Source organism: Bison bison, unplaced genomic scaffold (assembly GCF_000754665.1).
Source record: "Bison bison bison isolate TAMUID 2011002044 unplaced genomic scaffold, Bison_UMD1.0 scf7180017864160, whole genome shotgun sequence".
Taxonomy (NCBI): domain Eukaryota; kingdom Metazoa; phylum Chordata; class Mammalia; order Artiodactyla; family Bovidae; genus Bison; species Bison bison.
The window spans coordinates 7,113,770-7,138,760 of record NW_011494732.1 but is presented as its reverse complement, the minus strand read 5'-3'; the positions used below and the strand labels follow the sequence as shown (position 1 = coordinate 7,138,760).

Genomic DNA, 24,991 nt, shown 5'->3' with positions numbered 1-24,991 from the left:
TCCAGGCGGGGCTCCCGGGCAGGGACGCGGCGGCGGGGCCGGCAACCGGGCCTAGAGCGCAGAGCCGGGCGGCGCGGCGGCGGCGCCATGACGGGCTGCTGCACGGTGCTGGGGGCCTTCCTGTTCGAGTACGACACGCCGCGCATCGTGCTCATCCGCAGCCGTAAAGTGGGGCTCATGAACCGCACGGTGCAGCTGCTCATCCTGGCCTACGTCATCGGGTGAGCGCGGCCGCGGGCATCCGCTTCGCGGGGGTCCTGGGGTCAGGGCGTGGTCCGAAGGCCGGGAACTCCTCCTGGGTCCCGGCCGCGCACCTGCTCATCCTGGCCTAGGTCCTCGGCTGAGCCCCGCGAGCGCCCTCCAGGTGGGGTCCTGGGGACAGCGACCCGAAGCCTGTGACATATCCCCACTCCCCGAATCCTCCATCTACTCCACTCCACCCCCAGCCTCGAGGGGGACCGGCTCTGTCCCGGGTCTGGGTCCGGAGACTGCTTTGATGTTGTGTCTTGAAGGCAAAGCCTAGCTAGACCTTCATCCTCGCCATTCCTGCTTCTTGCCCTTCTCACTTGCTCCCCGATGGCCTTTGACGGGGGCTGGGAGGGCTTCGCCCTAAACCTCTCACTCTTTGCTCTTCACTTCCCATTCTGATGGTCAGCTGACAGAAGCCAAGTTTTGAGACTTCCACTTGGTTCCTTTGGGCTCTGTGGCTTCCTGTCCTTTCCTTTGAGCATCATGTGGTAACCCAAGATACCAGGTCACACTTTGAAAAATCACTTAAAGTTCATTTCCTTCATATTGTGGGGTTGTTGGAGTCTTTGGTATAAGCACCAGCCCTAACCTCATCATTTGCCATGCTGCCCTCTTTGCTTACCTATCCTGCCACCATAAGTCCTTACCGAGTGCTTAACGTTAATTGGTGTACCCATTACACTAAAATTAAACTCTAGCCAGGAGGTGGAAATTAATTTACCAACTGGGCCCGCCTTCATGGTCCACCTGGAGTGTGTACAGGTGCTGAGCTGACAGATGTTATCTGCTGCATCATTTTTTGTTTGTTTGTTTTGTTTTGTTAAAAGGCCTAATACAGTGTTCCCCAAACTGCACATAGAGCCATTTGGGGATCTTTAAAATATACTGATTACCGGCTCTCAGACCCAGATCTTCTGATTGAAGTGCTGTAGAGTATGACCACCTCCCCAGGTGATTCTGATGTGCAGCAAAGTTTAGGAACCAGTGTCTTAGTGTTTCCCAAACCTATCTGATCATGAGAGACTCATCTGTGGAATTAACGGTAACAGGAATCCACCCCCCTCCACTGGGGTGGGGCTCGGAATCTGTTAACACTGCCTGAAAGAATCCACATGATCTGGCAGGTTTGGCTTCTAACCATCTATCGGCACAGCAGCAGTAGGTACTGACAGTGTTCACTAAAATGGCTTTCCAGGTATGGAGTCTACATCACAACCACCTGGCCAACCCCCAGGTTTGGATTCATTAAGTCACAAAGTATCGTCACAACCAACCCAGTGATTGGGATGGACCCCTCAATTTTGAAACCCATTACTAATGGGTTGGGCTTCCCTCATAGCTCAGTCGGTAAAGAATCTGCCTGGAATGCAAGAGACCTGGGTTCGACTCATGGGTCAGGAAGATCCCTTGGAGAAGGAAATGGCAATCCATTTCAGTATTCTTGCCTGGAAAATCCCATGGACAGAGGAGCCTGGTGGGCTACAGTCCATGGGGTCTCAAGAGTCAAACACGACTTAGTGACTAAACCACCACCGCTAATGGGTTCACTAAACTCACGGTGCTAGGTTGGACCTTTGGAATCAGGAATTGTCATGCAGCTTTTTCCTTTTGGCTTTTGCTGCTCGTAGGAGGATCAGTTTACACCTACTCTGGGGTATCTTAAAGTTCTAGACTACACACAGTACACTGGCACTTGTACTGTATGGAAGCCAGAAGTCCCATGAGGCTGTTGCGCATTTGAAGTATTCCTGCTCCGAATCGAAATGTGCTGTCACTGTAAAATGCACGCCAGATTTCAAGGGCATAGTACGAAAAAAAAGTTAAATATCATATTAACACATCTTATATTGATAATGTTAAGATATATTGGACATATTGAGTTACATAAAATACATCATTAAAATTAATTTTACCTGTTTCTTTTTAGCATCGCTACTAGAAATGTTTAAATTACATATATGACTTGTGTTGTATTTCTGTTGGGCAATGCAGCTTTTTTTTTAAATCAGTTTATTTTGGGCTGCACTGGGTCTTCACTGCTGCAACACCGGCTTTGTCTAGTTGCGGCAAGTGGGGGCTGTTCTGCGCTGCAGAGCTCGGGCTTCTCATTGTGGTTGCTTCTCTTATTGCAGAGCATGGGCTCTAGAGCACTGGCTCAGTAGTTGTGTTACACGGGCTTAGTTGCCCCAAGGCATGTGGAATCTACCCTGACCAGGGATTGAACCCATGTCCTTTGTGTTATCAGGCAGATTCTTAACCACTGGGCCACCAGTGAAGTTCCTGGGCAGTGTAACTTTATAGGGTTCCTGTGGAGGGTTGTCTGCCTCTGTTATGAGGATTTTTAAGCAGTAAATGCTTTGCTTTTATATGTCTTGCTGTGATCAAATCTGACTCAGGATCTGAATTTAGGGGATTTGGAAAAGAAAAAAAAGAAAAACACCATCTCTTAACTTCCTGATTCAGTTCCTCTTGGTGAAATTGTGATCTCTTTTCCAAATGTGATCAAAGGTAATTCTTCCTTCAAAAAGAGACTGAACACTTCTCAGTTATCTAATTGTGTTATCAGTCACAGGATGAGGTAATATTTATTTATATAGCGACTGTTGTGAAACCATCTGTTTCTGACTTCTGACAGCAACTCACTGTCCAGTAGGCTCTCCATATCTGCAATTTAAGAGACCTGTTTTATTTTATAGGTGGGTGTTTGTGTGGGAAAAGGGTTACCAGGAAACAGACTCTGTGGTCAGCTCAGTTACTGTGAAAGCCAAGGGCGTCACCATGACCAACACCTCTAAACTTGGATTCCGGATCTGGGATGTAGCTGATTATGTGATTCCAGCTCAGGTAAGCCTCCCACTGTGACTCTGTCTTTTAAAGCTCAGGCCTGTAGTTCACTGCTTTCCCTTTGACTTTGCCCACCTGACTGGTGATCGGCATGCCCAGAGTGCTAATGATCACCAGTGCCCACACTGATTGTTCTAGTCCAAGAAAGCAGAGTAGACAGGCCTCTTTTTGGCTTAGGGTCCCACAGGCAATATTCAATCAGCTGTGTTTCTTCAGCCCTAAAACATGGCTGGCTTAAACATAGGAAGCTTTCCATATGGACATCTCGGTCTGTCTCAGGCCCTGAAAGGTGAAAAAGCTTATGTTTTAAATCCTGGGAAAAGTGCAGGTGAAACTTTCACCTTTCCACATTTTATGATTTAACTTTATTGTTGTAAACCTGCAAGGTAGATCTTTTCAGTCATTAGAGTTGTTGTTGAGTTGTGGAGTTGTGTCCAACTCTTGCATCCCCATGGACTGTAGCTCACCAGGCTCCTCTGTCCATGTGATTTCCCAGGCAAGAATTCTAGAGTGGGTTGCCATTTCCTTTTCCAAGGGATCTTCCCTACCCAGGGATCGAACCCACATCTCTTGCATTGTAGGCAGATTCTTTACCACTGAGCCACCTGGGAAGCCCCAGCCATTAGAGACCCAAAGCCAAACAAGAAGGAAACAGACCTACCCACACCTACCCACATGGGATTCCATCAGGAACAAAGGGAAGGGAAGAAGCTGACACAGCATCGTAGTCTTCCATCTGTTAATCCACAAGCTCCAAGTTAAATATTGACTCTCTTTAACCATGATATGACTGTGATCCATAGCCAGTCCCCACATATCTTTCCAGATGGCCCCCATGCTCAGGTGACTGGGCTGGCCAGGTGCAGATACGCTGCCAACTCTTGGCTCAGAGCAAGGACTTTAGAAACTCTTTTTTTTCTTCAAGTGTGTTCATTTTCCTTTTGCCTTCTCAAGGAAAGGGTCTAGGGGGATGCCCAGAGAGAAGTCAGAGCTAATGGAGCCATAAAGGTCAAATGGAACAGAGGATTTATAGTTTGCTGGAGGCAGCTGGTCCTGTAGGTGCCTGTCCCGACAGAGAGACCTCTGCTTCCTGCAAAGCCACAGCCTCATCGAGGCAGGTTCTAGGAATATCACGCTCAGCCTGTTTACTGAACACGCAGAAGGATACGGCACCCTGCTTGTGGCCCTTGGTAGAAGGGAAAATACAGCAACTTCTCCTTCCATCTCGGATCAGGGCTGGGGTCCACGTGAGTTCTGCAGGGTTCTCCTCACGAGCTCTCATGATACCCTTCTGCTTCTCCAAAGACGGAACACAAATATCTGTTTGCACCACATCTACTCAGCTCACCTCCAGACCGAAATTTCTTTAAACTTAAAGGAAATAAGAAATAGGAACCAAAAAGTAAATCTCACTGACTGGTTCAGGTCTAACTCAGGAGCGATGTGGGAGCAGTCTTCTGTAAACACCGAGCGAGCAATGTGTCTGTGTATGGAACATGGGAGCCTGACAGGGCACCTGCCCCGGGTCTCCTGCCCCATCATCATGCCTCCCCCTCCAGCCATTTCCTCCACTCCTAACATGCTTTGCTCCAGGCCTGTCCTTGAAAGGGGCTTCCCTGGTGGCTCAGACGGTAAAGCGTCTGCCTACAGTGCAGGAGACCTGAGTTTGATCCCTGGGTTGGGAAGATCCCCTGGAGAAGGAAATGGCAACCCACTCCAGTACTCTTGCCTGGAAAATTCCATGGACTGAGGAGCCTGGTAGGCTACAGTCCATGGAATCGCAGAGAGTCAGACATGACTGAGCGACTTCACGTTCCATGTGTCCTTGAAAGATGCCAACTGTTCCCAGAGCTTCCATCACCTTGTCAGACCTGGGGGTGGAGACATCTGGAAACTCTTTGGTCCCTGAGTTTCCTTGATGGCTCCCCGCACTGACTGCTCTTCCTGGAAGTGTGAACTGCTCAGAGCATTTCATTTTAGAGTATCAGTGGCCATTGTGGAAGGTCCAACTTGAATTTGCAGGACCTTTGTCTTTTATTCCATGTACTAGAAGGTCACTACCCACTCCGGTGTTCTTGCCTGGAGAATCCCAGGGATGGGGGAGCCTGGTGGGCTGCCTTGGGAGGAGGAAACAGAACCTTCTCTAAGGGAGAAGTGTCAGTGGCTAACCCTGATTGGGTCTTCTGTATAGTATGTTTGATGTATTTACTTTAGTTCCTGTTAGGAAAGAGAACCAGCCAAACTTGTGCTCTCATGTTTCTGGGCCTCTGAGGTAGTCCAGTTGGCAAAGGATATTCCAGGCACTTCTTGGCTCTTTTCCCTCAACAAATCAAGCTTTATTAAGGAACTGTTTCAGAGTGTAGACATGTTTTATTTTTTTTTTAATGGAGGTGAAATTCACGTATTGCATTATTAACCAATTCAGAATGACAAATTCAGTGGCATTTAGCACATTCACAGGGATGTCCAACATCACCTCAGTCTAGCTCCAGAACATTTTTATCAGTCTGAAAGAAAACCCCACACTCATTAAGTTATCACCTTCTCGTCCACCTTCCCCCCCACCCCGACCCCATTACACCCACTAACCTACTTTCTGTCTCTGGATTTGCCTCTTCTGTACATTTCATATCAATGGGCTCACAGACTACGCGGCCTTTTGTATCTGACTTCTTGGACTCAGCGTCATATTCTGAAGTTCATCCACCTTGTAGCCATGTCCGTGCTTTGCTCCTTTGTATGGCTGAGTCATATTCCATCACAGGTGTGGACTGCAGTTTGTTTATCCATTCACCCATTAGACAGTTTATTTATCCATTCACCCCTTGATAGATGCAGAGTTATTTCCACCTTTGGCCTGTTGTAAATGCTGCTGCTGTGAACACATGTGCAGGTGTTTGAGTCCCTGTTTCCAGTCGGTTATAAACTGTCATAGGCAAGAACGGGAGACCCTAAGATCAGTGTTTAATTACTTCTGGTGTGGCATGTGGGAGGAGTGAAAGGTGCTGTCTTAATAATGTCCGACCCTCCTTGTGGCTCTGCCTGGCTCCCCTGAAGGTCACACGCAGCTCTGTCTCCCCTCTGCCCTCTCTGCAGGAGGAAAATTCTGTCTTCATCATGACCAACATGGTCATCACCATGAATCAGACACAAGGCCTCTGTCCTGAGGTAGGGAGCTTCTTGGAGAAGAGCCTTGGGCCTCATACCCCCATCTCCATCCTTGTCCCTCAGTAGGTGGGGCCAGGCTGTGTGAAACCTGTTTTCACTGGTTCTTCCTCCTCCAGATCCCGGGTAAGACCACTGTGTGTGAAACTGATGCCAACTGCACTGCCGGCTCTGCAGGCACCCACAGCAGCGGTATGAATCTGTGACCATGACCCCACAGGAGACGCTTAGGCTGGGGAGGGCAGCCTCCAACCAGACTGCCTCCCCGTGGTGGGGGAGGGGCCCTCTCAGAGGGAGATCTCCGTGGTGGAGGAATCCCCCGCACCCCCCAGTGCCTTCACATGACCCAGACGGGGCTCCCGGGACCCTCTCGAAATTCATCTCTGTCCTTTGCACCCCAGAAACCATCCCAGATCTTGCCCTGTCCCGTGGCTCAGCATCACCCTGTGATCGGCAAAGCAGAGATGTGGCTAGGTCTCAGGCAGATCTTTTCCTCCAGTTTGAATCTCTGGACAGTGTAAATCCCAGGATTGGAATAGCTTGAGACTGACTGCATAGGATGCATGGCAGAGCTTCCACTCTGACTCACAAAGTAGAAAGTAGAAGACCCCCACAGACCTGGGTGCCCCTCTTCCCTGTAGGAGTCGCGACAGGGAGGTGCGTGTCATTCAATGGGACCTTGAAGACATGTGAGGTGGCAGCCTGGTGCCCGGTGGAGGACGACACAGAAGTGCCAAAGTGAGTCCTACTCAAGGAACGCAAGTGTCCTCAAGGCTGGGTCTCGGGCTTGGGGGAGGCAACCGGGAATTGGGCTTTGTGCTCTCAGTGTCAGCCTGTGCTGGCAGGCTTCCCTGGGCTGACGGTTCTCAACCATCAGTGGCGGATGGGCCACGGTGTTTATCACCCATGATAAGAGTGCAGATGACTTATTTCTATGTTAGAAATCTGTCAGTTGCAAGTAACTGACAGGAAACAGTTCTCAGGGCCTTTAGCGGGTATGTGCACACACACACACACACACACACATATGCATGCTCACACACATGCATTCACAGTGGGGGCGGTTTATTGTTCAGCTAACCACAGAGATCCCAGCATGGCTAGATCTGGGCCTCAGGGGACAGCATCTGAGTCTCCACCTCTGGCCTCTGCTTTCTTCCTTGTTAGCTTCATTCCCAGGACCCAGGACGTATCCCAGGTCTCCCTGCCCAGCTGTCCATAGAGGTTCTGTGTGTGCTCAGTCATGTCCGACTCTTTGCAACCCTATGGACTGTAGCCCGCCAGGCTACTCTGTCCATGAGGATTCTCTAGGCAAGAGTACTGGAGTGGGTTGCCATGCCTTCCTCCCAGGGATCTTCCCAACCCAGGGATCAAACCTGTGTCTCTTGAGTCTCCTGCATTGGCAGGCAGATTCTTTACCACTGTGCCACCTGGAAAACCCATAGAGATTCTAGACCTGTCCGTCTTTACATTTTCAGCCACATCTGTCAACCCATCCAGCCCATTCCTGTGGTTGGGGGATGGATTTTGCTTATGACTCGGGCCTGGGTCACAGGCCTTCCTGGCTAGAGGTGAAGTCAGATCCACCCAGATGACACAGGCTGAGTGGATTCTAAAGGAAGCATGGAGTTCTGTTACCAGAAAAAAGGGGAGCAGATGCTGGGCAGGAAGATTATTAATGTTCATGGACATGTATTTGATAAACTAGAGCAGGTTCAAGGTTGCCTTGAGTAACACTGAGTAACACAGCCTAACTGTGATCATCTGTGCTGTGAGTGGGTGGAGCTAGAGGTAACGCTTTTGGAGTCTGGAATCGCTAGCAACCTGGAGGCCTTCCTTACTCAGAATTCAGACTGAGGCCTAGATAAGCCCAGGGGAGCAGGTAACCAGATGAACATCATCCTGAGTGTGTCTCAACACAAGACAGTGTTGAGATCTGCAGGTTGCTGAGGGCAGCAGCTCTGGCTACGGAAGGGAATTTCACAAGACAAGGAATCCTAGCGTTCTGGGGCTGGAAAGGACCTTATGGAGCTGGTGGCCACGTGTGGCTACTGAGTTCTTGAAATGCAGCCTGGGGGACTTACCTGGTGAGTAGGTGGTTAAGACTCCGTGCTATCAATGCAGGGGTCATGGGTTCCATCACAGCCAGGAAATTAACATGCTGCATGCCTAGGAAAGAAAGGAAGGAGGAAATGCAGCTGGGTCCAAAATGAGCTCTCAGGGTAAAATACACTCCAGGTTTTGCATACTTTAAATTATTTAAGAAAAGGATATGTAATATCTGATTAGGGCTTCCCTCATGGCTCAGCAGTAAAGAATCCACCTGCAATGCAGGAGATGTCAGTTACATCCTTGGGTCAGGAAGACCCCCTAGAGAAAGAAATGGCAACCCATTCCAGTATTCTTGCCTGGGAAATACAGTGGACAGAGGAGCCTGGTGGGGTACAGTCCATGGGGTCACAAGAGTCAGACACAACTTAGCGACCAAATCACAGTATCTCATTAATAATATTCTTTGTTGTTTACGTGTTGGAATATTATTTTAGACACATTGAGTTATTATAGAAAAGTTCATTTCACTTGTTACTTTTTAATGTGACTATCAGGAAACTTAAATTACAACACAGTTTGTGTCTTGATCCCTGGGTTGGGAAGATCCCCTGGAGAAGGGAATGGCACCCCACTCCAGTATTCTTGCCTGGAGAATTCCATGGACAGAGGAGCCTGGCAGGGTACAGTCCATGGGGTTGCAAAGAGTCAGACACAGCTGAGCGACTAACACTTTGTGTCTCACAGTATATTTTCACTGCACAGCGCTATTATAGATTACATCAGTGTAGGATGGTTTTTAAGTGTTTACTGATAACATGAAATAACACTGAGTCACATGGAGAGAAAGGCATTCCTGTCTTCACTCTTACTCAGCCCTGAGCCAATGTCAAGGAGGAGGTGCTGGTCAGGAGTCTGTATCCCTCACTGATTTCCATTTCTCACCAAGAACAAGCCCCAGGCTCAGTACACGACAAAATGGGAACCACAGTTTGTAATGACATTGTTCTGACTTAGTTATATGTATTTGAATGATGACCTCTGACTTGTGGCAAATGATATTTTTTTATAGTCATGATGGAAAGTTTTATTTCGAAATGAATGTCAATTAAAAAAAAAAGGTGAGTTGAGGGATTCTCTGGTGGTCCAGTGGCTAAGACTCTGCACTTACGCTGCTGGGGGCACAGGTTCAATTCTTGGTCGAGGAACAGAGATTCTGCATGCCAGGTGATGCAGCCAAAAAAAAAAAAATTCGACCAGGGTCCGGGGGCCTCCTCCACCAAGGGGTCACTTCACAGTACCACATCCCCCTGTAGAAATGCCCTAAGGCAGAGTACCCGCCCCCCATCTCGGGACAGATTCTGCTCCTGCCGTCAGCAGAAGCTGACGTGGCACTTCCGGGAAGAGGTGGTGCAGCAGCAGTCTCGCGCCACATGCTGTTTCCAGCCTCTAGGTGAACTCACCTTTGCTTTCACTTGTTAAACCAGATCTGTTGCGGACACCTGAGGTAAGCCCTGAAATCCAGCACCTGCCAGACCCAGTGATTGCTAGGGAGGCCAGGAGGCCCTGCCCCTCCCACCCAGGTCGGTAACTGTTCCTCAGGTTCTTAAATTCCCATGGCCTCAAGGAAAAGGCCCTGCCCTTCTGTGCTTGGAAGAAACCAGAAACCTTGGTTTACTGTCTCCTCTCTTGACCTAGTGTTTATGCAAAGGAGAGTAGCAAAAAAAAACAAACCCATGAGAAATGTTTTACTTTTTTTTTGGCAAAGTGATATTGTAAGACACACGTGTGTCTGCTGCTTAAAAATATTACCTAGGTATATTAGGAGTGTACATATGTTTGTACTTTTATTAACAATATGTTATAATTTTTTTCAGGCCTGCTTTTTTAAAGGCTGCAGAAAACTTCACTCTTTTGGTTAAGAACAACATCTGGTATCCCAAATTTAACTTCAGCAAGTAAGTGGCGACCAGCCGTGTGAGTTCACCAATGTCTTGGAGAAACTTCTGGCTCTTCTTTGAGGTTTTCCTCGCTCCTATTTTCTGCTTCCTCCTGACTTTAGGAGGAATATCCTTCCCAACATCACCACCGCCTACCTCAAAACGTGCATTTATGATGCGAAAACAGATCCCTTCTGCCCCATATTCCGACTTGGAAAAATTGTGGAAAGCGCAGGGCACAGCTTCCAGGACATAGCCATTGAGGTGGGTGCAGGTCTTGGCTTTTCTTTAAAAAAAAAAAAAAAATTATGTATTTATTTATTTGGCTGTACTAGGTCTTAGTTATGGCTTCCTTGGTGGCTCAGCTGGTAAAGAATCCGCCTGCAATGTGAGAGACCCGGGTTTGATCCCTGAGTGGGGAAGATCCCCCGGAGGAGGGCATAGCAACCCACTCCAGTATTCTTGCCTGGAGAATCTCATGGACAGAGTAGCCTGGCGGGATACAGTCCATGGGATCGCAAAGAGTCGGACATGACTGAAGCGGCTTAGCATGCACACATGGTCTTAGTTGGAGTGCATGGGATCTACACTGTGGCATGCGGGGTCCTTAGCTGCCTCATTCAGGGTGTTTAGTTGTGGGACCTAGTTCTCTGATCAGGGATTGAACCCAGGCCTCTGGCTTTGGGAGTGGAGAGTCTTGGCCACTGAACCACCAGAGAGGTCCCAGTCCTGGCTGTTCTAGCACGACCTTTGACACATCACCTTCTAGAACGGGCTCTGCTCGCACCCCACAGGGAGGCATCATGGGCATCCAGATCAAGTGGAACTGCAACCTGGACAGGGCCGCCTCCTTCTGCCTGCCCAGGTATTCCTTCCGCCGCCTAGACACCCGTGACTTGGCCCACAACGTATCCCCAGGCTACAATTTCAGGTGGGTGCGAGCTTGGGCCCCATGCCTCATGTGTTGGGGGCGATGGCAACTGGATCACTCCCCAGTGGGGGCCTCCATGCCCACCCAAGACCAAGGGCAGGAGGGGAGGCATGCTCCAGGGAGAGTGGTCCAAGCAGGGCCTCGCCCCTGTGGCATTCCAACCCGTGAGAGCCCTCCCTGCCTTTTCTTGCCTCCAGGAGAGTCTGCCTGCTTTAGCTTTCCCAGACCAGCCTCCACCAGGACCGTGCCACTAATTCTGAGGAATGGCTGAGTCTGTGGTCCTCCAGTCCAAAGGCCTCTGGGGCCTGACTCGTGAATTGGCTTCTTAGGTGATCTGGCCCCTAGAATCTCCAAGGAGCAGGGATACAGGTTTTCGTCTCAGGAAAGGCCTTTGCTGGTACATCCGTGTGGGAAGTGCTGTGCATTCGTTCCCCAGGACTGCCCTAACAAACGACGACAAACTGGCTGGCTCCAAGTGGCAGGACTCTGTTCTCACAATTCTGGAGAACAGAAGCCTCAGATCAGTGCATCTGCAGGCCAGGCTCCTGTATATACAGGCCAGTGTACCTCCTGGCCTCTTCCTGCTTCTGATGGCTCCTGACAACCCTTGGTGGTCCCTGGCTTACAGATGCATCGCTCCAGTCTCTGCCTCTGTCATCCCATGGCCTCCTCCTTTCTGTGTCTGTGTCCCTATGTGTCCTTCGTCTTTTATAAGGACACCAGTTGTATAGGATTTGGGGTCCACCCCAATCCCGTATGACCTCATCTTAACTGTGATTACATCTGCGGAGACCCTATTTGTAAGTAAGGTCGCACCCACAGGTTCTAGGTAGACATGAACTTGGGGGACAGTATTCAAACCAGTGCAGCTGGTAATCTGAGGAGAGGGCTGAGGGACCAGTCACTTTTTGGCTGACAATTGTCACTTCCTTGACCCAATGAAATCTGCACCATGTACATTTTCATGCGGTCTTTGTTGCATTTTCCACACCAAAACCAAGCACCAGGGAGGACCATCTGAGCAGGCTGTGCTGTTGTGTGCTAAGTCATTTCAGTCACGTCTGACTCTTTGTGACCCTGTGGACTGTATAGCCTGCCGGGCTCCTCCGTCTGTGGAATTCTCCCAGCAAGAATGAAGAATGGTGCTCTTGTCCTGCACTTATCGCCCTCTAGTGGTGATGAAGTGAAGTGACGTGAAAGTTGCTCAGTCCTGTCCTACTCTTTGGGACCCATGGACTACAAAGTCCATGGACTTCTCCAGGCCAGAATACTGGAGTGGGTAGCCTTTCCCTTCTCCAGAGGATCTTCCCAACCCAGTGATAGAACCCAGGTCTCCCGATTTCAGGCAGATTCTTTACCAGCTGAGGCACAAGGGAAGCCCAAGAATACTGGAGTAGGTAGCCTGTCCCTTCTCTAGTGGATCTTCCTGACCCAGGAATCTAACCGGGGTCTCCTGCAGTGCAGGCGGATTCTTTGCCAACCGAGCTATCAGAGAAGCCTAGTGATGATGTATGGAATCAAATGCATGCAGGATCTGCTGTCCTTTTGAACCATCTGGTTCACTGATTAGAAGGGAAGATACTTACATTTTTTCCTAATAAGGAAGTCTGATTTGCACTGCTCTATCTCTGTGGTTACACAGTTCTTGTAGAAACCACTGTGGAAAACCCTCCAGCTTGGGCTGGAACCCCAGAACAGAGAAAAGTCCTCACAAGGACACCCGTCAGCATTAGTCCCACCTGAGTTCCCCAGGCCTGGACCACAGCATGGAAGTTGGGAGCCAGACAGATCTCAGGCCACAGCTTAGGCTCCTGGTGGATCCCCTGTGTAACATGGGCAGCAAATGGTAAAAATCTCAGTGGTTTTCCCCACAACATTCCCTCTCTTGTTCTTTTTAAGTGGCTTTATTGAGATATAGTTCATATTCTACACAGTTCACCCATTTAAAGTAGAATTCAGAGGGTTTTTTTAAAGCATATTCATATTCAGAGTTGTGCAATGATTACTGCAATTTTAGAATGTTTTCATCACCTCAGAAAGAAACCCCAGCTTCTTAAGCTTTCACCTCTCTATCCTTCCATCTACCTCAGCCCCTGGCAACCAGTAATCTACCTAATTTACTGATTCTTGAATTTCATAGGAAGGGACTCATATCATAGGGGTGGCCTTCTGTGACTGGCTTCTTTCACTTAGCATCATTTTTTTTCCAGGTTCATCCACGTTGTAGCATTTATCAGTACCTCTCTTTTTATGGCTAAATAATATTCCACTGTGTGGACATACCACATTTTTTTCATCTACTCTTCCTACTGATGGGTCAAAGGTTCTTTAATTTAAAAAAAAAAGGTCCAATGCTGATGCTGTCTTTCCCACCCACAAAGCAGTCTTCATGATTGCTGCTGCCTGGCCACCTTTTATTAGTGGCCACGGTCTCCTTTCTCAGAGAGGCAGGGGGCTCAGCAGTGTCAGGAAGGACTTTCAGAGGAGGAAGTTCTGGTTTTAAGTCGTAGCAGGTGACAGAGATGACAGATGGGGGATCTCTTTGTATGCCCTTCTGCCTGCATTCCAGGCCTTCTGCACTGTGGGCCCAGGTGCCCTCCTCCTCAGCAGGCCAGCCCTTCTCCCACATGGCTCACATTAGCCAGGAAAGGCCTTGAGGAGCTAGAAGACGTGAAGTGAAGTTGCTCAGTTGTGTCCGACTCTTTGTGACCCTATGGACTGTAGTCTACCAGGCTCCTCCATCCATGGGATTTTCCAGGCAAGAATACTAGAGTGTGGTCTATACAGCATGCAGGCTTGAGTGAATCCTTAGCCCGTGCCAACTCCGCCAGGGCCTCAGCAGTTCACTCTGACAACCCTTGCCAGGATCCAGATGCTGTCTCAGGCCACCTGTGCCTTTGCACTGTAGCCTGGCCTTCTCTCCACAGGTTTGCCAAGTACTACAGCGACCTGAACGGTGCTGAGCACCGCACGCTCATCAAAGCCTATGGCATCCGCTTTGACATCATCGTGTTTGGAAAGGTAGCCTGGCCACCGGCTCCCCTTGTTCAGAGCCCAGTAGTCTTCTTCTGGGTTGGTCGGGGGGCAGAGGGCCCACTCTCTACCCCCATCACAACTTTTTCTTTTTCTCCTATCGCTCACAGGCTGGGAAATTTGACATCATCCCCACCATGATCAACATTGGTTCCGGCTTGGCGCTCTTAGGGGTGGTGAGTGGCTCATTTAGACCTTCCAGTTACTCATCCCCACCCCCCACCCTGCCCCAGGGTTGCAGCCCTCCCAGCAGTGGCTAGCACAGCAAATTGAGACTCTCCACTGCCACCCCGGTCCTTCCCCTTGACCCCAGATTTGTTTCTAGACTCAGCCCTCCAGCCTCGTTTCCCTTTCCCCATCCTGCTGCCTCCACCTGCCATTCTCTAAGACCATGCCCTTTGGGGCCTAATCGTTTGCCCCGAGAGATGGGGGAGCCTTTCCTTTCCTTGGAGGATCCCAGGTGTCATGGGAAGGGGCACGCACAGAAGAGCAGAGACCACAGCAACTTGGCTCATTCTTTCTTGCCCTGCGCCACATTCAGGCCACAGTGCTGTGTGACGTCATAGTCCTCTACTGCATGAAGAAGAGATACTACTATCGAGAGAAGAAATATAAATACGTGGAAGACTATGAGCAGGTAGGCCGCCTCCTGAACTCCCAGCAGGCAGGCCAAAGCACCTGACCTCACCTGCCTCTTGTACCAGTGGTGAGAACCCAGCACGTTTAGGTGTATTGTCCACCCAGGCGGTCACACACCACTCTCATCATCCACTCCATTTCTAGACCATCCGTACTAACATTTGCTTCATACTTTTCTTCAGATGGACTCACCCTTTAAAATCTAGCACCATTTTAAACAGTGACGTCTCAGGCTAGTTAGGGCTTCCCTGGTAGCTCAGCTGGTAAAGAATCCACCTGCAATGCAGGAGACCTAGGTTTGATCCCTGGGTTGGGAAGATCCCCTGGAGGAGGGCATGGCAACCCACTCCAATATTCTTGCCTGGAGAATCCCCATGGACAGAGGAGCCTGGCGGGCTACAGTTCATGGGGTTGCAAAGAGTCGACTGAGCGACTAAGCACAGGTTATTTATGAGAATGTAGCATGACGAAATCTGTATCCACACTCTACTTAAATTTGACTTGTAGAGCAAGAAAGGTTGGGTACCTCTAGGACCTACCTGAGTACTTTCAGTTGTGGAGGGTCATCCAGATGTCCTCGGGGAAAGTGCCCAACCCTCCTTTGTCCCAAATGGTCCAGGCTTACCTGTAGGCAGCAACTGGTGGGTGCACACGTATCCATAAGCACATCAACTGACGACAGGCATGTTGCTCTTTGCAGGGTCTTGGTAATCAGATGGACCAATGATGCCCACCCCTCACCTGGGCTCTCCACAGGCCTCATCAGAGCACAGCGAGTAAGGAGAAAAGGCTGCCACGTCATCCCAGAGAAAGTTCCAGATTCTGAGTCATCTCCACAAGCACTGCAGGGTTGCCCAGCTGCTCCTGCGTTCTCTGTGTAGGGTTTGTGCAGTAAACCACTCTGCACCATGGCAGCCAGCTCACCTCTGCCGTGCCTTCAGTTCAGCCTCACTGGGCTGAGCTCCGGCCCAAGGCCAGTGATGCGGCAATGGCTGCATGGGGGCCTTCTCCAAGGCCGGCTTTCCTCAGAATCTTCCATCTCCAGCCCCCTGGGAGACCAGGCCGGTCCTCCAAGGCCCGACAGCTCCATTAAGCACTTTATGAGAAAGGCAGGACCCCGGGTGTGGTCGTAGCTCTTTAGCACTCTGGGCCGCTGTTCCTCTTCCCCCGACCGAGGCTTCAACCCCACACTCGTGAGGTGGAGCCAGCGTTTTTCCTTTGTGAAGAGCTACACTAAGATGACTGAGGACCAAGCATTAAAACAATTGACTTTCTTAATCTCTGTGTGGTTTCACAGCATGGGCTAGAACTTTCCTTCCTTCCCTTTTATTTCAACCAGTAAATCCACCTGTTACCCCAGCTCACTGTGTTCAGAAAGGTTCCTGAAACAAGTCTATTGCTGGAGCTTAGTTTTTTTTTCCCCCTACTTTAACCTTCTCTTAAAAGCCTAAGAAGTCTGGTTCTTCATTAGCTTATGTTCCTATGGAGTTTACAGGATTTTTTTTCCTGTGGTGTCTTACCTGTGCTTACATTTTACATAAAAGTGTGGGTGTATACTACAGGGAACACAGTTTTAGGGGACACGAAGTTGGCTTATGCTCCCTCCCCATTTGCCTTCCAGAAGCCTTGAACCAAAAGCAGCACCGGCTCCATCTACCTTGCCACCGGTTTGAAATGTTAATGAAGCTATTTCTGGCCTGGCCTTCACACCCACTTCATTCTGCATCAGGTGTTCAGCATCTCCTTAAAGGAAGCAGCCCGCCCCTCCGCCTTGTCAGGAATTCATTTCCAACTGTTAAAGGGAACATTTATTTTAGAAGTGCTCTGCTTCTGTGGGGTAGATGACAACCTGGGCTTTTCTTGCTTTGGGAGGGAAAGAAAAAGTTTACCAACCCCTTTGAAAAAGTTTTGGTTCAAGCTACCTTCTCCCCCCAGCCATGGGACACAGTGTGGATCTTAGTTCCCTGACCAGGGATCAAACCTACGCCCCCTGCATTGAAAGACAGATTCTTAACCACTGGACCACCAGGGAAGTCCCTTGAGCTACTGTTTTTGAAAAATGCCTGCTTGAATACACAGGTCCCATGGAGCTGGACTGTTTAGGAAAAGTTTATTCTCTTGCAGGCTAAGGAGTCATGGTTGCTGGAGTGGGAGAGACTTCTTATGCCCCCCGCCCTTTCTAAAGATGGGGTGAGGGCTGGGGCACTGATCTTGAACTCGCCAGAATTGCCTTGTGTTCTGCTAACAGCCCCGCTTGTTGGCACTCCTTGGCACTGCCTCTTAAGTAGAGCTTTTTCAGCCTTGCACCCATGGATGACCTTCCAGGAGACTCTGAAACCCCTAAAACTCTGCAAAGTGAGGCACCTGTGGGCATTTCTTCTCGCTTTCATCAGATTCTCCATGGGGGGAGGGGAGCCTTTAAATAGCAACAGCTGCTCTTGACTCGAAGGCCAGTATTTCAGGGCTGTTATTTCTGCAATAACAGAACAGGAGTCTTTCAGACTTCATCCACTGTCCCCTGATAACAGAGAACTGAAGTTCAAAGCCAGTAACGCAGTGCCGTGGGCTGGATTCACATTTGAAGTGCAGGGAACCTTCAGCCCACAGTCTGGAGAAAGCAGCAGTTCTAAAACAGTCTCCAGACGTCATGAAAACTGGCAACCATCAAGGCTCTGCAGAACACTGAATTAGTTGATATTCGGAGCCTTTTCTGAGCCTGTTTACAGATGACGACCCGTAAAATGGGCTCAATACCCAGCTTATGTGGTGGAGTGTCACGTAGCATGACTGCCCACAAGATGTATTCAGTGTGTGATTAAAACTGCTCCCATAGCGGCTCACCTGTTTGGGCTCCACCAGAAAATTCTATCTGGCAGTGAGCTGCCTCAGAGCAGTGCGTTGCAAACTTCAGCATCAAGTGAGTCACCTGGGGCCCTTGTCTGAATGGGGCCTGTGAATCTGAATTGCTAAGCCACTCCCAGGTGACGCTGGTACTGCTGACGTGGGGACCATCCTCTCAATAGGGAGGTACTCTCGTGCTCAGTCGTGTCCGACTCTTTTTGACCCCATGGACTGTGGCCCACCAGGCTCCTCTGTCCGTGCGATTTTCCAGGCAAGAATATTGGAACGGGTTGCCACTTCCTACTCCAGGAGATCTTCTGGATCCAGAGATCGAATCCTCATCTTCTGCGTCTCTGCATTGGCAGGTGGATTCTTTACCACTGCGCCACCAAGAAGACCCAGGGAGGTATTAGGACATGCTTAAATTAGGGACTTGCTGAGTACATCAGCCCTGACTCGGGCATTCAACTTTGCTGCCAGCCTAAGGAAGGCAAACAGACATGAGGACAGGCGACCTCAAGACCACTGACTTAAACAACCAAAAAAAAAACCATCCCCAAGAGGCCGAGACTTTGCACCATTTTGCTGTTTATTTCAAGTTTACAGAGAAGCTTAAACATTTGTGGAAAAACACTGAAGGCTTATTTTTTAAGTTCATGTACTTTTCAGTGATAAATACACAGTATTTAACTTTGTACACCTGATAAAAGGAAAATGCATAGTAGAAAGGATCAGGAATAAAACAGAAGCATCGGGCATGAAATCAACCACAGAATAGAAAAGTCAGTAGTCCCATGAAACTCAGCCTGTAAAGCTGGAGAGAAGATTGAAATCAACAACCTTGAAACCTTCCCTAGCACCTTGGAAGCGAGTGGAGGTCTTGGTTCTTCCCCCTGGTGACAAGAAGCTCCCCTTTGGAAGATGGGTGAGAGCGACAGGTGGAGCCTATGTGTCTAAATTGCACAGTTCTTCGCCTCGTCCTGAAAGGCTTGGAGGACGAGAGCCCTAGCTTACGAGAAAGGCCAGACCAGCGGGTAGACGGCCTCTCCGGCCCCAAGTGCCAGCAAGGGGCTAGATAAGGCTTTGTGGGAGCCACTGGCCAGGCTGTGGAACAGATGGGGAAGTGAAACAGGGAGGAAGAAAGATGGATAGAGAACATGTGCTTCTTCAAGGCCACAGGTGCAGGCCACTGCTTGCTTAAAAATTGGTCCCACAGATGAGCCAGTAATGGAAGAGAAGGATAGGCATCCTTTTTTGCTTACCTAGAAAAGTTGCTCATATCAGCTTCTGCCCTTTCCTGACAGAGTTGGGTTTTGGGGAAAAAAATCAATGTTTGTGCTCTAAGGAGTGTAGACAAACCCCAAGAGTCTGCACTCCAAGTAGCTCTAATGCTTTTTGTTACAGCCCTCTCTGCTTATCCTTTGCTCAGTGGGGTGGTTCTTTTCCACAGCTTTCTTTGGTGTGTCTTAGTGTTAAAAAAAAAAAAAAAAAAGTAATGAACATGGGCCTCCCCCAACCCACCTGCCTGAACAGTTCAGTGCCATCTGATCACTGGCTTTCCACATGTGAAATCTTCGACAGAGAGTTTCATGGTGGGAGAAATGGCATTGCCGATGCAGTTGTGTAAACACAGGAGGAGTTCTGCAGAGGCTCTGCATGCTACCAGCCCCGCCCCTCCGGGCGAGCCCCCCACTACCAGGTCAGCATCCACATGGACTAAGACGAAGAGCCGGCTGACTTGAACCACTGCAAGGTGCTTACTGCAAACTAACCAGACTCATTTGTTCCCAGGAGGGGTGGAGCCTGTAGATTTAAACAAGCACAGGAGGAAGAAGTACTGGATTACAGAAATAAAGAAAGCAGGCCAGAGGACCCTCCATCAGATGGGTGTCCTTGGCTCTAGGAAACCAGCCTTCTCTAACTCTGTACTGCTTATAAGGTAGAAAGAAGAGTCTGGCTAAATGACAATCAAGAGCTTACGAAGATCTGTGGAAGCTCTGTGAACGCACTTGGCAGCAGACACAAGACCTGCTGCTCTGTCTCTGCAGAAAGTGCCCCTTTCAACAGGGATCAGCCAGAAGCTACAGGAGAGCTCATACTTCTGATCCTGATTACCGACACTATTTTCCTCAAGGCAGATTCCACAAAGCACTGGGAATCCCCCAGGCCAAGTCCTTCCAATTTTCCTCCCTCTTGAACTTCAGTTACCCACACGGGACCCTGGAAGAAGTCACACTTGAACTGCAACCAAACTTCCCAATGTTAGTTGGAAGTCAAAAACGTAAACTTTTTTCTTTCTGGACTGCTGGCTACAAAAGGGGACTTCCTGTGCCAAGCTCTGGTTGCCTTGGACCCGAGGACTGCTCTAGGTTTCAAGAATCTTCTCTAAAAGGGTATCCTATAGTTATTGTTTAGATCCTAACAGAGCTTTGCCAATAAGGATGATCATTTATGTCTCAGCTAAATGAAAGTACTTCTTAACTAGCCCTCCACAAACTGGATAACTGTTTGTTTCACTGACTACAACAATCAGCTACTGCTGAAAAAGAAAACAATCTTAGCAGCCTCTAGAATACACAGGTTATAAGCAAGCTGAGCTGCTAATATACAGGATAGATGTCATTGGCGCTAACTCTGATCATACACCTGAAGCCATGGGATAGCTCCTGGAAGCCCGAAATGATTTCTGAACTGCTCAAGAGTTCAGACTAGTTAGAAAATTGAAAGTATTTGTTGTTGTTGTTTACTCTTAAGCCATGTAATGTACATGGAAGTGTAGGATTTAATTTCACCCTGAAGTTTCTGTAATTTAACAGGAGATTGACTAGAGCCCCTTCAACTACTTAAGAAAAGTTTCAGCTCTGAGCGGCTGTCATAAACACACTCGTTCAGTCCTTGAGAGGAGATGTCCCACCATAACCACCAAATGCCCTTCTGGGAATGCAAAATCTGCACCCCAGCACCCCACCCCACCCCCACCAAGCTCTTATGTATCAAGCCCTTTCCGTTTTCCTGATTACAGCTCTACTCATTAAAAAAGTTATAGTCCTTCTTAGGAATAAGTTGGGTCGAATCAGGCTGCAGCTACTGAGGGCTAGCCCTGTCCTGACTCCATGAATCCACATTCTAGAACGTGCCATGATTTGGGGTTTTGCACGAAGTCACACCTGCTCTTCCTCTCCCTTTCAAATGCAGCCAACTGTGGCCTCGGACCACACCACCAGAGTTTCCCGCCAGTTCTTCCTGATGTTCAAATCTCACACACATTCAGTTGGTATCTCTTAACACCATTCTGAGTTCACAAGGAAGGATTTTTGGCATAAAAACGTCTTAAAAAGCAATTGTCCCCCAATGCACGAGGCTTTGGGTCTGCAACTCCTCACACCCGCCCATTCAGCCAGCCAGCGGCCAAAGTCGATGTCATGGAGTCGTCTTTTTTTTTTTTTGTCCCCTTTAAAACAAGAAAGAAATCAAACAAACTAAAAACAAAACCAGAGATGACTGTCAAGGCTCTACACACGTGCTCGGTTTCCCGTAGGACATGCTGCTATGGAAACACAGGGCGCCGCCAGCAGAGGTGAGACGTGCATGCGCAGTCGCGGTCCGGCGCTACTCCATCACCTTGTCCGGCCGCGCAGGATGAGTGTGCTCTAGGGAGCAGGGGCCTGGGACCCCCCAACTCTCCACGCCAGGGCCGCCTTTCATGAGAGCACTTCCTCCTCCCCTACGGGGGCCGGTTCGGGGCCCTGGAGGCTGTCTTCGCTGCCTTGCTTCCTGCTCACCGAACAAAAAAACCCACATTAAGTCCTGGGCCACGCGGGCAGGGCCCTGAACCAATGTCTCTGGCAGTCCTGCACTGCCTGGACCATTATTTACTTCCGTTTTTAGAGTCTCTCCCCCTTTTTTCTTGCTTATGTGAAAGTTTCAGAGGAGACCTTGCATCCCTTTGGTAAATGGAAAACCAGCATCATGTGCCAAAAATAGCAAGGCATATAAACTATAAACATAGATGTGAACCTATGGGCTGACACCTGAAACCATAGCACAGAGCACAGGTCGTATGGGCTCCACACTGGGGCCTGTTTACAGAGAATTTAGGCATCTTCGCTTCCCCCGCTTTAGGCTCTAAGCTCTTGTGGGGCAGGAACCATACTGTCTTCAGTCTCCAGGTGTGTTTCATGGGGGACACGAGCAGGACCACCCGACTCGGCCTGGTACAAAGCCAGCCTTCAGGACATGGTTGTCAACAGAAATGTGCTGAGCACACAGGCCCAAGGGATGCCTCTGACAGAGAGAAGGGCCCTCATCTTGGCAATGTGTGACCAGAGCAGAAGAGACTAGGTTGGTGGGAAATGTCCCCATGTTCCCAAGAGGCCATACCCTGAAGTGTCCCCAGCTAGAGCTGCCTGGGGTGACGGATATGGGCCGCGTGATGGGAAATGTGAGGGAAAGTCCCTAAGGAGAGGCCCAAACCCTTTACCAACATTAAGCAAAGAATGCCTGTCCTAAGGACAGCCACTGGGCTTGCCACATAGGACTGGTATCTACTGAGTGCCTTTGGCCAGAAGGGGCACTGCCCTGTGCATCAGGCAAGGGCATGATGTCCGTACATTCCTAGGAATAAACTCCTCTTTGTTTAAAAATCACACACATTGGCTATTATGTTTCTGCCAAAGAAGAGAGGGTCAAGTCTCTTGGGAGGAGAGATGTAATTGGATATCCAGTGAGGCCCAACAGCTGTCTGCTCATACCAGCTGGTCTCACTACTGACGGGCCATGGGCCCAAGGCCTCCAAAGACTGCCTAAGCCCTAAGAGCCCCAGAGTGCTGGACTACTGGGACAAGCAAAAGCATCCACCCGTGGGCTAAGGGCAAGGGCAGATAATCCCCAGGTGCTTCTGGGATGGAGATGAGGGAAGAGAGAGGCAGTAAGGTCTTTTGGGCCAATCTCAGTCTTTGGTGTCCTGTAACTTTGATCTCATTAAAAACAGAAGATGAAATAAACAGACTCGCACAAAAAAGGAAGCAAACCATAAAACAGGTTGAGAAGAGAAGGGACAAGTATAGGCCAGCCCATTAGGCTTCAACCTGTGACCTTGTAAGGCTCACACCGTTAAGTGGGGCCACCTCAACTCGCGGCTGTAGAGATGCTTGAGAACACCGTGGCAGGGACGGAGGCAGCCTTCCCAGGCTGTCCATGATCAGTTCTGAGGGCTAACTGCCGTTTTCCCTGCTCTGGAAGAGCATAAATGATCCACAGATGGTCTTCCTACGTTACTGTATGAGCACCTGGCTCCTATGGTGGCCAAGAAATTGCATCTCGTAAGCCAACTCCTAACAAACAAATGCCGCTTGCATAGGCATCGTTCAGGGCAGCATTATTCATGCGTGACAGTCCCCAAAGTGGAAAATGTATTCATCACCGAATGAATGGAGAAACAGAGTGTAGGTATATCCATACAACGGAATATGATCTAGCCATAAAAATGAATGAAGTTCTGACACGTGCTGTACCATAGATGAACCTCAGAAATATTAGGCTGAGTGAAAGCCAGACACAAAGGCCACAGACTGTATGATTCCATTGATATGAAATGTCCAGAATATGTCAATCTATAGAAACTGCAAGTAGCCTCGTGCTGGCTGGGGGATGGGGGAGTTGGGTGGTCAGAGACAAGGGTACAGAGTTTCTACTTGAGCTAATGAAAATATTCTAAAAGTGACTGTAGTGATGGTTACACAGCTCGGCAAATATATTAAACTCTATTGAGTTATATACTTTAAATGGGTGAAGTATATGGTATGTGACTTATAGCTCAACACAGCAGCTTTTGAGACTTAGAAATGATTGCCTGGAGCTCCCAACTGAGAATGAGGTGGTGAGATGGGCTCGGTGGGGAGAGTCCCAGGACTGCTATCCTGTCACAGGCACGGGGTGGGGAGTGATCATCCTGTCATCTCAGGCTTGCAGGGACAGAAATGCTCCTCTGTCCTGGGAGGTGCTAGGACAGCTAGGCTGGGCATGTGTTTGGAAGAGGATGGTGGACTGGGGGGAATAGGTCCAGATCCTCCTCCGAACCAGGGGAGCTTTCACACTCATTTGCAACAGGCTGGACGGGGACTTATTTTTTAGGTCTTAACCCATCAGAGAAGAAGGGGCAGATGCTGCAGGGCCTCAGAGGGGGAGTCCCCGAGCACAGCATGCCTGCTCTAGGCTCTGACCACCAGCTCAGATCAGGGGCGGCCTCGGCCCATGACATAGCTTCAAGGCCATTGACGTGCACCGAGCCTAGGTGGGTGCCAGACTAGGTCTAAGACCCGAGTGAGTTCACAGGCATTCCGGGTGGAGCGCCATGCACCCGCAGCCCCAGCCCACATGCACGACCCGCCACCAGGTCCAAGCCCCTGGATGCCCCGTTTTCCTCCTGGGTCTGGAGGCCCCCGGCTGGATGGAAGGTCCGCCTGGGTGCAGATGCCCCGTGCTCTGCAGCTGCCCCCGCCCCCAGGCCCCGGCAGAGGCGAAGGCACAGGCAGGCAGGCGTTACCTTGGGCTCAGACAAGGGCTCACACTCCCTGGTTGGTTTTTTGCTGGAATTGCCAGAGGGGAGGGAAAAGGGAAGTGAGAAGGGACACTTGGCACCCACGGCATGCCTGTCCCCCAACCCCCAGAGACACTCAGACCCCGAACACCAGCTTCATGGAGCTGTTGCCAGGGTGGTCAGGAGCAGGATACTCCCCCTCACTGTGAGACGTTTTGGGGGGTGGTGGTCCCATGAGTGAGACTGGCCTTGCTCACTCTTCATAGGGCCACAATCCCACCATCAAGCATGCATTCTCTGTGGTCTAACAGCCTGATAATCAACCATTCTCCCACCCCTGTTAAAATGCATGTACCCCTGAAGAAAGATAAAAGTTCCCTGTCAGTCAAGGAGGCAGGCTGGGTCCAGGGTGGGGCAAAAACCAAAGCCAGCAGCTTTGCTCTGACTTCCCCAGAGAGCCTGGCAGGGCTGATCTGAGTCTGGACACCGCTGGGCCCAGAGATGGTGGGGCAGGGCGGCCTCCAGCTCCCCACCCCAGGGATACTCACCTGAGCAGGTTTCCAGGCGCTGACAAGGAACGCTCCTCCCGCCGGCTGCCCTCAAACGGGTTCCCGAAGGAGCGTTTTCGTATCATGGTCTTCACCAGGATCTGGAAAGGAGAGGAGGAGGCTCAGCCACCTGGGTGTGGGGGTACTCCAGGCAACAGCCTCCCTCGTGCCATAGCACAAGTCTCCCATCTTTTTCTCTTCCCCTCCCCTCATT

At 49.8% G+C, this 24,991-nt stretch overlaps 2 protein-coding genes across 2 annotated transcripts in view; one reads left to right on the top strand and one right to left on the bottom strand.

Moving 5' to 3' along the window:
* P2RX4 (purinergic receptor P2X, ligand-gated ion channel, 4) lies at positions 1 to 16,128 on the top strand. The gene is made up of 12 exons (XM_010841348.1): positions 1 to 221; positions 2,946 to 3,093; positions 6,190 to 6,261; positions 6,378 to 6,450; positions 6,900 to 6,996; positions 10,185 to 10,265; positions 10,370 to 10,511; positions 11,042 to 11,178; positions 14,106 to 14,199; positions 14,322 to 14,387; positions 14,753 to 14,848; positions 15,551 to 16,128. Exons 1-12 carry the CDS (start codon positions 88 to 90, stop codon positions 15,575 to 15,577), a joined length of 1,167 nt encoding a protein of 388 aa, XP_010839650.1. The 5' UTR covers positions 1 to 87; the 3' UTR covers positions 15,578 to 16,128.
* A 2,134-nt stretch (positions 16,129 to 18,262) lies between these two features.
* Positions 18,263 to 24,991, bottom strand: part of CAMKK2 (calcium/calmodulin-dependent protein kinase kinase 2, beta) — a 53,736-nt gene continuing 47,007 nt past the window's right edge. The window contains exons 16-18 of the mRNA XM_010841426.1: positions 24,778 to 24,878; positions 24,236 to 24,278; positions 18,263 to 21,465 (exon numbers count right to left, since the gene is read on the bottom strand). Coding sequence (XP_010839728.1) covers positions 21,301 to 21,465; positions 24,236 to 24,278; positions 24,778 to 24,878 — 309 coding nt within the window. The 3' untranslated portion in view covers positions 18,263 to 21,300. The remainder of the gene's footprint in view (positions 21,466 to 24,235; positions 24,279 to 24,777; positions 24,879 to 24,991) is intronic.